The sequence below is a fragment of the Corythoichthys intestinalis genome, chromosome 6 (genome assembly GCF_030265065.1).
Source record: "Corythoichthys intestinalis isolate RoL2023-P3 chromosome 6, ASM3026506v1, whole genome shotgun sequence".
NCBI lineage: Eukaryota > Metazoa > Chordata > Actinopteri > Syngnathiformes > Syngnathidae > Corythoichthys > Corythoichthys intestinalis.
This window is the reverse complement of record NC_080400.1, coordinates 30,974,399-30,989,106: the sequence shown is the minus strand read 5'-3', so window position 1 is coordinate 30,989,106 and position 14,708 is coordinate 30,974,399. Positions and strand designations below refer to the sequence as shown.

The 14,708-nt window shown below is 38.6% G+C and overlaps 1 protein-coding gene across 2 annotated transcripts in view; it reads left to right on the top strand.

Moving 5' to 3' along the window:
- The window catches only part of dph1 (diphthamide biosynthesis 1), a 138,603-nt gene that overhangs the window by 71,811 nt on the left and 52,084 nt on the right, over positions 1 to 14,708 (top strand). For both annotated transcript variants that reach the window (XM_057838453.1, XM_057838454.1), the window contains exon 5: positions 12,419 to 12,573. In XM_057838453.1, the coding sequence (XP_057694436.1) occupies positions 12,419 to 12,573 (155 nt within the window). The remainder of the gene's footprint in view (positions 1 to 12,418; positions 12,574 to 14,708) is intronic.

The window sequence follows — 14,708 nt, the reverse complement described above, 5'->3', positions numbered from 1 at the left end:
GCCGTACTGGAACAAAGTGTACTTGCACATCCACTCAGTAGGTGGCAGTGGCGCTCTCATTTTCAGAGTGCGCGCAGTATTTTTGAACTAAGGAAGAGCACTCAGCACACACAGACAACAGATATGAAGAGCAGTGTGCCACCGCCGTTTTCGAAAGCCGTTTTCCGACCGGACTCACTCACGCAGCGGCCCACTGTCTTGTCCGGTTCTCACATCGCCGCCCGAGAAGTGCCATTTTCGGCTTGGGATCGTCACGACGACTGCCCTCACCTACGGTTCTACCTCGGCCGCCGTGAATGCGCTTTTTTCGTGCCGTTTGCCTTTTAGCTTTGACTTTTAATACAGTGGGTGATGATGAAAGACCACTGTTTACTGTGTCTAAAAATAATTATAGCAGACAGCAAGAAGCCAAATCAATTAAGACGCCACTTAAAGACATTAGACCCCAATCTCATTGTTAAGCCGCTTGATTTTTTCAGTGAAAACGTGCCGAATATTGCCAACAATCGTCCTGCTTTGTCAGTGTTATATCAGTAAGCCAGTGAGCATTGTTAGCATGCTAATTGCAAAATAACTCCACACCATTGCAAAGGAGGCAAATACTGTGAGCAGCAAAAATAAAAACTGTCCTGTCCAAGGACACTTTTTTTCCCCTTTTATTCAGATTTGTTTTTTCGGTCTAATTTTTTGGCACATTGTCCTCATGAGTGAATGTTTCTAATCAATTTTAATTTGGTATTATTTACTGATTTTATTACATTTTATTTTTCTGTATCAAATGGTCAAAAATGTACCTTGAGTGTATTTTTTAGTTTGGATGTGATTTTTTATTTTTTTTTTAATCAGGCAAATTGATGCACGTTAAGTATTCTCTGTTACAAACAAAACAATGTTAATAAAGTTATACTTTATTATAAGTTGATCTATGTTACTTTTTTTCTTTATTAGAAAAAAAGGACACAATGTTAGGCAGATGCGTATTTATAATAGTAATTTTATAGACAAATGATACTATTTACAGTGGCGGCAGAGAGTTTGGGGGGGGCGCGAAACATTTACGTCTTCCTTGGGGGGGCGTGACAGAAAATAATTGAGAAGCACTGGGTTAAACTGAATGTAAACACAAATTAATGCTGTACGTTTGGATCTGTCACGCCTAGGGGTGAAAGTTGGCCAGAACGGTCAGGAACGCAGTTCCGGTATAAGATTCAGGGCCAGAACACAGTTCCGGTATAAGATTCAGGGCCGGAATCCTGTTCCGGTACACGGTGCTTTGATTCCGAAAATATGACAGCAACTGTCAAACCGCTATGTAAAAAAATTAAGAAAAAAAAAATGCCAAGCTGCCACACATCGAACAATATACCAACATCAGATTTACATACACAAGTGTTAACAACAAGCATAATAAAGTGTTTGTGTAGCGTAATCCGTTTCCACCAATATTTAGTATTGATATTATTCCACGGATGGCATGGAGGTTTCCCCAGCTGCTGCAGTTATCTGAGTCTGACGATGATGAGTCACGCCAATGTGCGAATGCAAGCAGCAAAGCAAAACGTCTGGACTCATTTATCCTTTCAATTGGCTGACATACTGACATGTGATCAGCAGAGATGGTTAGCTCTGATTGGTTCAAATGTGCATGTTTTCTGGAAGAGCAAAAAAAAAAAAAAAAAAAAAACGCTTGAATTCATGCGAAAGGCCAGAAGGGCAATGCAACATAAAATGGATCAAATCTTTAAGAGCAACGAAAGAGTTGAGGAGGCTTATTTATCATATTTAGTTTTATCTGCTCTGATGGGGAGGTTCAGAACATCTTAGCTGTCAATATGCACTTTGGACTTATATTTGTTCATTTATGTTAGGCTATTTTTTCATTTCCTTATGATTGAAAAAAAGTCAATGTTTGTGCGATTTTCAAAATATATTCCATTTCACTCTGCATAATATAAGTCATTTGTACTTATTTTTCTTATCTTTATTAGGGCTGTCAAAATTATTGCGTTAACGAGCGGTAATTAATTTTTTAAATTTAAAATTTTTTAATCCCGTTAAAATATTTGACGCAATTAACGCACAAATGCCCCGCTCAAACAGATTAAAATGACAGTACAGTGAAAGGTGTAGTTGTTGTGTTTTGCTGCCCTCTGCTGGCGCTTGGGTGCGACTGATTTTATAGGATTCAGCACCCATGAGCATTGTGTAAGTAATTATTGACATCAACAATGGCGGGCTACTAGTTTATTTTTTGATAGAAAATTTTACAAATTTTATTAAAACGAAAAGATGATGAGGGGTTTTAATATGAAATTTCTATAACTTGTACTAAAATTTATCTTTTAAGAACTACTAGTCTTTCTATCCATGGATCGCTTTAACAGAATGTTAATAATGGTAATGCCATCTTGTTGATTTATTGTTATAATAAAGAAATATAGTCCTTATTAGAGCTGTCCCGACTAGTCGACATCGTCGACGTCATCGATGACGTAAACCCGTCGACGAGCACAACATCCCGTCGACGGTTGATGAAGGGTTCAAAAATATATGCGTGGAAAGTTCAGAATGTTTGACGCTCTGTAGGCAAGCGGGGAAAGCGGCACAAAGCCAAAAAAGTGCACCAGAGTGTCCAAAACATTGACTTATTTCAAAGAAACAAAGGAGGGAACACTCTTGTGTCCTGTCTCTTCAATGCCAAGCTTGGCTGCACGTCGGCCGTGAATAAACACCCAAAGCGCCGTCACCCAGTTTGTAAGTCAATCTAACTAACTAATGACATGCTTTATTGAAGTTGCTAAGCCTGTCACGATATGCAATGAGTCCATTTATCGCACAGCAAATAAAAATGAGGGCGGTAATTTTCACGGCTGCCTTTTATAGCTGCGCACGTGCGTGCGTGCATACATTGGTGCGTGCTGCATACATTGGTGCGTGCGTGCTGATGGCATATGAGTCTCGAGTTCCTTTCTCTTATCAACACGCTGCAGAATTAAAGTTCAGACATACAAAATAAGAAAACACATCTATATTAAACACTGTAACGTTAGCACTGCTACACTGAGGTGAATGGGGGAAAAAGGCAACTTACTTTAGCCTGCTATAAAACTTTGGCAGTCTTCTCGTGAAAGCAAACTTGCGGTTAAAAGGTGACACTTCAGACATGAAAAATCGCTTGTTAACAGCATTTGCAAACGAAAAAAATGACCAAAAAAATCTATTATTGACACTACATGCAATGACAAAAAGTGCTTTTTTTTTCGGAATGTAAAGCTGAAGTTAGCGGTTTAGCGAACGTACTTCCGGTGAACATTTCAAAATAAAAGCATGTCATGTTCGTCATATAAATAGCGATTTCTGAAGTTAATCCCACATACTTCAGAATTCAGATTCTACACTAAGCCTTTAAAATGACACCCTTGATGAAAAATCTGATTGGCAATGAATAATTATTATAATACTATTATATATAGTACAATGCTATACTATTAATGCTAGGTGTTTTTTTAAGAATTGTTTTTAATCATGTTGGAAAGGCGAAGTCAGTGTTCTGACTGTTTACATTCCATTCTTTTGCACTAGTTAATTCTATCAGCATTTGAACTCATTGTTTATTTGTGATTTATTATTGTTATTTACGTGTTTATTTGTACTTTAATAAATAATTTAAGTGTTCCAATATGTTTTTGTAAATTGATAAGCGTCAACAAAAATGTCATTGCTAAATTAGTAAAAAAAAAAAAAAAAAAATTTTTTTTTAATTATTAGATTAGTCGACTAATTGTAAAAATAGTCGGCTGACTAATCGGGAGAAAATTAGTCATTTGGGACAGCCCTAGTCCTTATGTACCGTATGTTGAATGTATATATCCATCTTGTGTCTTATCTTTCCATTCCAACAATAATTTACAGAAAAATATGGCATATTTTATAGATGGTTTGAATTGCGGTTAATTGCGATTAATTACGATTAATTAATTTTTAAGCTGTAATCGTTCGACACCCCTAATCTTTATTATTAAAAAAAAAAAAAAAGTAAATGTTAACATTAACTTCAATTTGAATATATATCCTATGTTCTTAAGTAGTAAAAATTGAGATTTGGCATTTAGTATGTGAGGAAATGAGGGAAAATAAAAATTAGGAGATGGAGGTTGGGGTTTTTGCTGTTTTTGTTCACTTTTATTTTGAAAATCATTGAAAAATACGATTTTAAATGAAAAATAAATACAATTTCTGGCTCCATGGCGACCTTCACGTCGGGGAGTTCCGGCAAGAAATTCTAGCCACTTTCACCCCTGGTCACGCCTGAAAAGGAATAAATAAAGAACAAAATGTAGTGCTCGTTGCTGCAATTTTGCCTTTGTGCAGCGGTCCCCAATGATGCATCATTTGTTTCTAGGGTGCCCAGACTAAATTATGGTTTTTATTCATTAAAATAGTCTAAAAGAAGTCTTTTTTTTTCATTTAGATTACTCACAAAAGTCAATGGATTGTCTCAGTCCCTTGATATATTTGTATTATATAGAGGCGTGCGAAATTTCCGATTCTTAGATTGTTCGCAATTCGGCCGTGGAAGATTCGAGAACGATTCACAAATATACAAATTCCGATAATTAAATTATACCAGGTAAAGCGGAAGTAAAACACAGTCAATGAGGAACGGACAGAGAGTAAATATCATGTTCAACTCATGCCGCTAGATAAAAAAAAAACAATCATACCTGACTGCGGCCGACAACCGCTACAAACAACGCCCAGTTGCTAGTTGCTACAAACATACGGCTACAGTAGATATCATATATATGTAAAACTAGATGCAAAATGACGTCAGTGTTAAACATGTATTATTGAACAGATGCGAAATGACAGACTTTCCGGCGTAAGTAAACAGCCGCCATCTTAAAGCAGTAGACCTCTCTAGAAGGCTCTGTTGTAGCGAACCTAATTAACTTTTTATCTAAAATACTCCTAAATCGGCAGAATCTTGTCTTGAATCTATCTTTAAATGATGAAATAGTTTTAGAACTTTGACAAAAGTAGACAGAAGGGAAATTATGGAATAATGGGAGTAATTTTAACAACTGTAACAGTTGATTCACAACATTAAATTAATTGAATGTTGTTTAAAGCTGCTGATGCAGAATGGGGACTGGAGTTTTTTTTATACTGTTAGTTTTGTATATTTGTTTACTGTTATATGTTAACTTGATACTGAAATAGTAGTTTGGTTTAGCCTGAGAGGATTTTTGAACAATCTTGGAACAAATGTACAAAACATAAAAAAAATAAATAAATAAATAAATAAAAGAGGGGGGGTTCATCAATAATCGTTTTATAATCGAATCAGAGCCTCTGAATCGTAATCGTAATCGAATCCTTAGGTGCCCAAAGATTCCCAGCTCTAGTATTATAGCAGTAGTACAGTATATATTAGGGATGCAAATATACAGTTATGTCACAGTTCGGTACGGTTTTTGATACGAGGGATACGAGTTTCGATTCGATTCAAGACATTTAATGCTTTGAAACAAAAAATATACAAGTTTTTTTTTTTTTTTTTTTTAATTTGGCTGACAAGCAAAAATAACAATGCCATCATATAATCATGCCTTACAGTGCATAATATTTATGTGCTTACTTCTTACTGATCTGAAGACATTTTGAGAACAATCTTAACTGTTTGTTAAGTGAAGCGGGGCACACTGTTGATTCCTATTACTCTCTAAGCAGGTATGTTTACCACATGAGAAAAACATCCTATTTGTGGCCCGAATCCATCTGTGTTACGTACTGAATTAACAATATTTGCAGCATTATCTATAGTCACTGGTATGGATTGATTTGGCCTGCTTAACTTCCATTCAGTCATGGCTTTTTTAAATTCATCGGCTGCAAGTGGCAGAGTTTGTTTTTTCAAGGCAAACTGCGCCGGACATTTAGCGAGAAAGACGACAAAAATAAATTCGGAAAATACATTTTGGGAGCTTTTCATTTACATCGAATGTTTTTGCGTATTGAATCGAAGAGGACGTATCGAACGGTTTAATATAAAACCGAGTATTGTAGCATCTAGGAGTGGGAACCTCTTGGTACCTCACAATACAATACGATTTGCGATACAAAGCTAACAATAACGATGATCTGACGATATGGCGATACAACGATTATCGATACATTGGTCTGGAAATCATTCTAGGATATTCAACAGAGAACTAATAAACAGAAAAAAAAGGTCTGCTGTGAATTGGAATGAGTTTATCACTAGTAGACGTCCAATTCATTTGAACTGGGAGGGTGGCAGTGAATGAACGTTCATTCGCTGCCATCCCTCCCACTTCAAACGGATTGAACGTCTATGGCCGTCAGTGGCAGCCAATGCCAGGCAATGAGGTAATTTTGGGCCATTTAACGTCATTTACATGATGATTTTCAGTAACTTCCTGTTAATTTTGGGGTATTTTATGGGTCACTCCTGTTTATTTTGAGTTACAGAACAGGAAATGACCTGTAAATGCTTTAAAATGAACAGCAAGTGACCTGTAAATGCCCCGAAAATCGGACCGAATGACTGTGAATGCTCTGGTTTTGAATGAGCAAACGTTCCCAGTCTAAATGGATTGGGCGTCGAGCACCGTCACTGGCAGCCTTAGAGTCAACCTAGATACTATTATGGTGTAAGATTTTGGTAGCAACTAAATGTTTTTTTTTTTTTTTGTGTGTGTTTTTTTTTTTTTTTTTTTTTAACATTGACACCTTTATAAAACGATATCTCGATTCTTGACAAGAGCATATCGATAACCTTTTGGGATACAATGTATCACAATATATCACCATTTTGATATTTTGTCACACACCTAGTAGCATCCTTAGTATATAGTAGCAATTGTTTCAAGACTGATTAATCAGCAAGCAATTCCACACAGTCAGCCACTTAACCAGTATTATACACAACACTATCATACAAGTGGTATCACATTGAAGAAGACAGTGCAGGCTGCAAGAAGTACTAATCATTAGGATACAACGATACATGCCACTACTGTATTGCAAGCATATTAGACCTTTTGGAGCCTAGACATGGCATTGACCCAATGAATCATACTTTAGAGATGTCCTCCACCTCGGGTCTGACCTTCACTCTTCGTCCCAGTCTCTCTCTCTCTTACCAAACAGGTGAGGAAACCCAAATCGATCTGTTAGATCGCTACATCTTCCAAATACCAGAAAAAGCCAGAGGAATATTAATGCGCTTCACTTGTTAGTATGCTACGGATTTGCGCTACGGATGCAGGTGTGTCAGGGATTCTCAGCCAGGCAGGTGGTGTGGACCCAAACGCAGGGAAAGCAGAAGCGAGGCACACGGGCGTGGTGCAAAAATGTTTTAATAATAGTCAACAAAAAAAAACAAAAAAAAATGAGCAGGGAATCCAAAACTCTAAGACAAAAAAAAGTCAGGCTAACAAATCAACTTATTGTGAAATGAAGCACGAAGGTACAGGAACACGCAGGGATACAAACGCTGACATGACCATGAACAATGTTGCAACAAAGACAACAAAAATGGGGAGCTTATATACACACACACAGACACGGGGTAATGAGACGAGGCACAGGTGGGTGACACAGGAGGAAGCAGATTGGAGGATACACAAGAAGCAGGCACAACAGGTGAAATCAATGAGCAATCACATGAACAAGTCACACTATGACGAAACAAACACAAAACCTAACACAGGTGTATGTTTACAACTAAGATGGGAGAAACTGCTGTATGTAAAACCCAGCAGGAACATTTTTTTCTTTGATTTGAAAGCCAATATTTTCTGCAGCTAGGGTTGCCACCTTTCAGAAATAGAGATACGGGAAACCGTATTTTAAAAATTGAGTTACTGGAATTATTCAAGTAATCGTTTCAGCTCTATATTCAGTCATGTTTCTGTATCATTATCCTCCTTGTTTATTTATTTTGTCTGTCTCCTTAAGACCTTTTGTGTCCAGTTGCATTTTTGAATAAGCACAGCACTATAAACAACCAAAGAGTACAGTAGCCACAATAAATGTGTTTTAAATGAATTTACTGCATTTGGTGGCAGTAGATGTACAATCTTATCATTTGCTCCCAGTCTTCTCAGTTCAAATGGATGCTTTTTTGCCATTAATAACAGCGGATTAGCTTCAGAAAATAGTCACCTTGCTTCAAGGGAACCTGTTCGTTTTCTAATTTAGATGCATGCTCACCATCAGCAGTATTTTCCCTTCATCTTGATTAAAGCTGCTGTGTATTATTGTGCATTTCTTGACCTACCCTACCACTCATTCTCGAGGACGTCACGTGCACATCGTGTCAGACACCTGTGTGAGATCAAAAACGCCGTGACTCATAGAGGAACTGTCTTCCACTTTAATGTTCGCGCTTGTCGTTCCCCTTTTGTATGTCACTGTCATCTTTTGTGTTTTATCGTCATGAAGCTCCTCCAGCTATAGACCAAGTTCCTGAAAAAGACACAACAAAAAACAAATAAAAATAGAATGCTATTTGCAATCCAAAGACAATTTTCATGTGTCATATTCCTCCAATGCTCAATATGAAAGAGTACAAAGAGCAACTTGCATAAATGTTGGTAACTATATTTTGATTATGAATTGATAAAAACATCATTAATCCTTTATTGCCAAATGTATCACATTTGATACACCTAAAATTTCATGATTTTGAGAGTAGTTCCGAATTTTGACATTTATTTTTGGAAAAAAAAAAAAAAAAAATGATGGATGCAAGTCAACACATGCATCTGCAGGTTCTATGAAGAAAAAAAACAGGATTTAGCTAGGGTTATAGATATTAGAGGGCTTATTACACATATTCATTTAGATATCTCTTTTTACAAATTTGAAAAAAAAAAAAAGGTTTCATTAGGACCTTATTTTTCAAATTGTGGGATTCTCTGATAATCGCTTCATGCTGCAGGTCTTTCAGGGTTAAGTTAAATTCAAGTTACCATTGGTCTCTACAATTACACAATTACAGTGTTGTGTGTGTATGTGAGGACGTCAACTTTTCATTTACATGTTTTAAACATTCCCCGTTGGGTAAAACTGCTTTCACCCGTTTGCACGTTGTAAAGTAGTACCTTCTGTTTCACCAATCGTCGAATATGTAGGAGAAAAAAAAAAAAAAAGGAAAAAAAAGATACATTTCTCCTTGCTCATGTAAACAATTTCAGTGCTCATCAACATTAGTAAAATTTATCTGAATGAGAGAAGCTCAGTTATTCATTTTACTCTAAATTTGCACTCACCAAGAGTTTCTTGCAATTTGAGATCTGTTATGCACTCAATTTCCATTATAAGACTCCTGAGAAAAGCTCTTCTTTACCCCATTTTAAATGTTAGATTTGTCATTTTAAGTGACCTGTCTAGCAATGTTCTCTTTAAGCTGCGTGTGGGCGCAATCACGCACTGCTTGCACACACTCAGCGCACAAGAAAATCTATGAAGCGCAGAAAAATAAAATTCTACAGAAACGTATTTTAGCGCCAATAGGACTACTGTCTGTTAGCGGTGCAATGATATGTCAGCGCGACACTCCTATCGGTGTGTTCGATACGGCAACGCGGCACTCCTATTGGTGCGTTCCATACAGCAACGTGACGCTCCCATTGGTGCTTTCGATACGGCAACGCAACGCTCCCATTGGTGCTTTTGAAATGGAAACGCGACGCTCCCATTGGTGGAGAAAAGTGAGTTTGACTCCTCTGCTGATTTACTGAAGCAACATTCCGCTGCCAATCTTTGCAAGCTCTACAGTATTAATTAATATTTAATTTTAGAACTAATTTAGTTCAATAGGTAATTAGACCAACAAAATTGTTTTCTGTACCATTTTGCAACGTAACTCAATGAGCGACAGGTGTCTAGAAAAATGCTTTTAAATAATGTTTTGAACAATATGTGATGGTCCTTGCCCACACTCCCCTCAGCTGGCTTTTATTGTTAAAACACCTCCTGTTCTGATGTATGGAATCAGTTCAATCTTGGCTACTCCTCGGAGTGCACCTGTAGCTTATCAACAACCAACACTGCTCATAAGGATCGGCCTGGGCAGCAAGCAGGTGCCAGATGATTCTGCCAGTCACCATTGGTACATCAGCCAACTAAGCCTGTAGTTTGTGACTCTTGTCTTTGAACTCTCAACTAATTCTGTTTTTTGCCACCAGGACACCCACCCATCAAAGCCCTCGCTGCCATAGCCACAGCCATTGACCATTCAACCCATCAGCTGCTAAACAACTTTCCTGAGTACAATAAATATCACTTCACACTCCATCTGTTTCCGGGTCGCGTTTTGGTCCACGTCAACTTTGCTTACCTTGCCCCGACACAATATCTTTTCTTGAATTGAGAATGTTTCTGACCTTTCAAAGCTTTTTAAAGATTAAATATACAAATTTAATGCTTAAAATATATTTTAAACTAATTTTCCACTAACTATTTTTCTTATTTCAAAAAATTAGAGTAAACATTTATTTGAAGCACTGGCAGATAATTTCACTTATTTCTTGTAGATTTACACTGAAAATGAGGGAATTTAACTAGTTTTAATAAGGTGTTTTTGCAGTGTAGCTGCTCAGACACAGAGAATAGGAATCTTGAGTGTCCTTATTGTCGGAACAGTTTTAATGTGGGGGTGATATAGTGTGATACATTGTGGTTGTTCATTGTTTTATTAACTCACCCATGCCACAATTGGACCTTACCCTATGGTTAAAGCAGGACTCTCAAATATAACATAGTATACATCTCATGAAAAACGAGAACTTTGTCTTTTTCATTTTAAGTGGGCCAAATCAATTATACTGTATTAAAATTAAACTACTGAAAATTGCTGTAATCTCATTCTTTTAATAAGCCATGTAGCATGCTATGATCCAAGGTTTTGAATAAACGTGATACTGCTGTGTGGCCTCTGTGTACACATCTGATGTTGCTCACTGTGGTCGGCAGTGTGCTCTGAGAGCTTGTGTGTTTGCTCAGACACATGAAACATTAGAGGGAACATTGCTGTCTAGTAATTTTACAGGTTGTCATTCGATGTTGAAATCTGACTTTGTGTAGTTTCTGATCGAGTTGGTTCATTTGTTTGCCGTTCGTTGGGTTGTTTGTCTTGTTTCCACATAATCAGAAATCATATTTTCCATTCCCCACCCCAAAATCACTAACCAAGTGTAAAGTCAACCTTTTCAACCATCCCCAGAATTTTAAGAATTCACTATTGATAGACTGCAAGCAATCTGCGGCTAATCACAGACGATGATTAAGTTAAGGTGGACATTTTGCAGCTTTGATATCCACAGTGATAAGGTCAGCGAGTTCTGTCCATCTCATTGACTGCGTCTCTAATTGTAGCATCTTAAGAGCCGCCTGCCATCTTCACCGCTACACAAATCAATTGTTTGCCCTTTACCTTTGGACAGTGCCTATAAACAATTGACAGCTGCAAGCTTAATTGTAGATTCTACTCAACTTCTCTAAACTCCCATTCCCTCCCCTCATAATATATTGAAGTCCTGGGATACTCATGTAGGATATTTTTTAAACCCCATATCTATCCCTTTCCTCATCCTTTGCTGCTCAGGTGGAATGACATAAATCACATCTGTTGTACAATAACTCTCGATCTTCAAGCACACATTTGCTAACAAACTGTTCTTGTCTTTATAGTACACGGAATTTAAACTTTATTTGATGTTCCCCCTTCCTCTTCCAAATTAAATTATCATTTTTTCCAACTCACTTTAATAAGATTTTCTCATTATTACATCACAGCTGATTTCTGTTGTTGAGTACAATCCATATCTCGCAGGCCTTTAATGTGTACAGTATTTGTGCCCTTTCCCGTTTGTCACACTTTGCTCTTATCTCTCTCCAGTGATAATTTAGTCCATTAAATACCAGTTCATACAGCATGCAATGTGAGGGGTCAGTGACTCTGTTGTAATAACAGCACACGTTTGCTCCGCATCTGCAAATTAAATGAAGCGCCAAAGCACGAATAGTTGCAATAATCAGTGCTCATGGTAATGCCATTTTCTTAGACTCCTGCCTTCTCAAGTCACCCAAAGCGTCTAAGATAGCTCCTCAAGGCACGATTGCACCATAAATGAACTGTGAAATTAATTACATTAATAGTAATCGTGTGTATCTATTACCTTCCTTAATAATGGAATGCCATGCATCGGCTTTACTCACACACAGCAACGTTCACCTCCATTATATCACAAGGGTGCCTGTGTACTCATGAACATATGCTATGCACTCATGTTTGAGGCCCCATCAATAGTGTATGTGCCGCAGGCTCACCTGACGCGACCAGCTGAATTATTCATCCACCTCTCTTTTGTCTTCATCTTTACAGTCCCCATAGACTCCAACACCGGAATTAAGATGCTCTACGTGTTTGTGGACATTCAGATGGACAACGCACACTTCCTTGACACGGTCAAGTTCAACTTCCCTGCCGGAGAATCACTGGCGCTTGTCAGCACCATTCAGTTTGTGGCTGCACTGCAGGTGATGGACCACTGGAATGGTATCACACACAGCTTTTATTGTATAAGAACTTGAATCACTTACTGTTCAGTTAATTATGTTATTAACGACCCTCTGAAGGGTGGGTTCATCAGTCAGCATTGTTTGATAGGTTACTCGCCATGCACTTTTTTTTTTTTTTTTTAATTGAATCACATAGCAGGAAATAGCCAGTTGGGTCATGCTGGTGACAAATGCTTGTGATTCCTACTGAAATCAAACAGGTGCGTTTTTTATACTTCATAGAAATGTTCACCTGTCAGTGGCTGCGCCGCCCCATCCTAACACCTGAGGTAAATCCAACACTTCCAACTTAAGTTCCAGATGTCCCATCTAAGGAACTTACACCAAGATCAAAACATCCCACCTCGTTACACCAATTCAATAAACTCAACGGTATTTTATTTTATTTATTTAATTAATCGTGTAGTGCTGTGTACAACTTCCTGATAAACAGCATAGTCCCAGAGTCAATCATTACCTTCTGGCAGGTGATGCGTGCCAGGGTGAGTGGGTTTATGGTGTGTGGATGCTCATCTTCGTGTATGTACTGTGTGCATTGTGCAGGCATGGTGGCAGCAATCCGCCTGCACCAACCAGCCATAAAAAGGTGTTGATTTGGCCGAAGGGTGGGGCATTGACTGGATCTCTGAAGTTGGAGCTGGAGTCTATGCCTGGATCAGCACTACCAGCCGCCATAAGTCCCTTCGCAAAATGATGGTTGGCGGGAGTTGTTGACTTTTCCTGCCTCTTTTTAATGTTCGTCGATGAGAGGCTGACACAAACCTTGACCTCGACATCTCTGATATTTACATGCCTGTCTGGTCTTGTGGCTGTTCCTGGGCCCAAGCACAATTGCCCTCTCATAGCATTGGGGTCCACGATCCAGACAATGTCCCCTTCTTTGACACTTCTCTCATTTGTATACCAGTTCTAATTGACAAAGACATTTGGACCAGCTAGTTCATTCCATTTAGTCCAGAATATGTTAACAATATTGTGGATGTTCCCTACCCTGTGCCAGGAGTGGGTGACTAAATAAAGTACATCTGTCTCCTCCAACTGAGGATCCTCCGAGGATGAGAGAATTGGCAGCGATGGAATCGATTGACTCCTCTTGCTCCTGGGCGCTCGTTTGTCAGGTTGGCTGCCTGGAACTTTAGTGTCTGGAACTCACCCCAGATGAGAGAGTCTGTCACTCCTGTCAGACTCGTGAGGGCTCTTTTTTATCAGTTACACAGCAGCTTCTGCTGCCCCATTCCGATGGGGTGCTTTGGCGGGGTAGAAGCACCATGCCCAGTCTGTCCTTTTCTTGGCTGCAAGGTATTCAGCAGATTGTAGACATTGTAGACAGCACAGGAGGCTAAAGCTGTATGTCCCATTGTCAGACCATACAGTAGCTTGCGTGGATGCCCTCTCAGAGCAACGAAGCAGGAGTATGCCAACAGAAAACTTTCTGAGGACTGGTCATCGCATACATCAGCATGAACCGACCTCAAAGCCGTGCAGGAGAAAACAATTCCCCAGACCTTCTACCTTACTCTCTCCTTGACTGGGTCCTTGTCTTCATTGGGACCAAACAAATCCTTGCATGTGTTCTCAAATGGGCCAGCCCCTGATGTGCGCTCCAGCGGGAGGTCACTCATCACTTGCTGGCATACTTTAACTCTTTGCTTTTAGCAGTGAATGTACTCTCGACTACTCGACGACCCTGTATGATCCAGGGTTTTCTCTGAGTATCTAAGAGAATTGCTGCAACATTCTCGTGGTTCTTCTCATGAGCCTCTTGGGTTATTACTGTGGCCAGTTTTGATTGTATAGGTTTCGAACTTCCGGTTTAGAAAAAACATCATGAGTTGCGATTGAAGTTAGCAGTGTGTTGACGAAGTTAAAACTGCAAAATCAAGCCAGAGGAACCCACGGAATCTCCAAAAATGGATTCTGTACGACGTAGCTGAGACATAGATAAGATTGTATGAGTGTTCTTATCACTTTGTAGATCATTCGTGGACAAAATTATAATAACCTGTTAGCCTGTGTTGACGTGAGATATAGTTTGATACGCCGACCACTTGAGTGACCAAAATGTACATATAAACAAAAATAGTATGTCATTC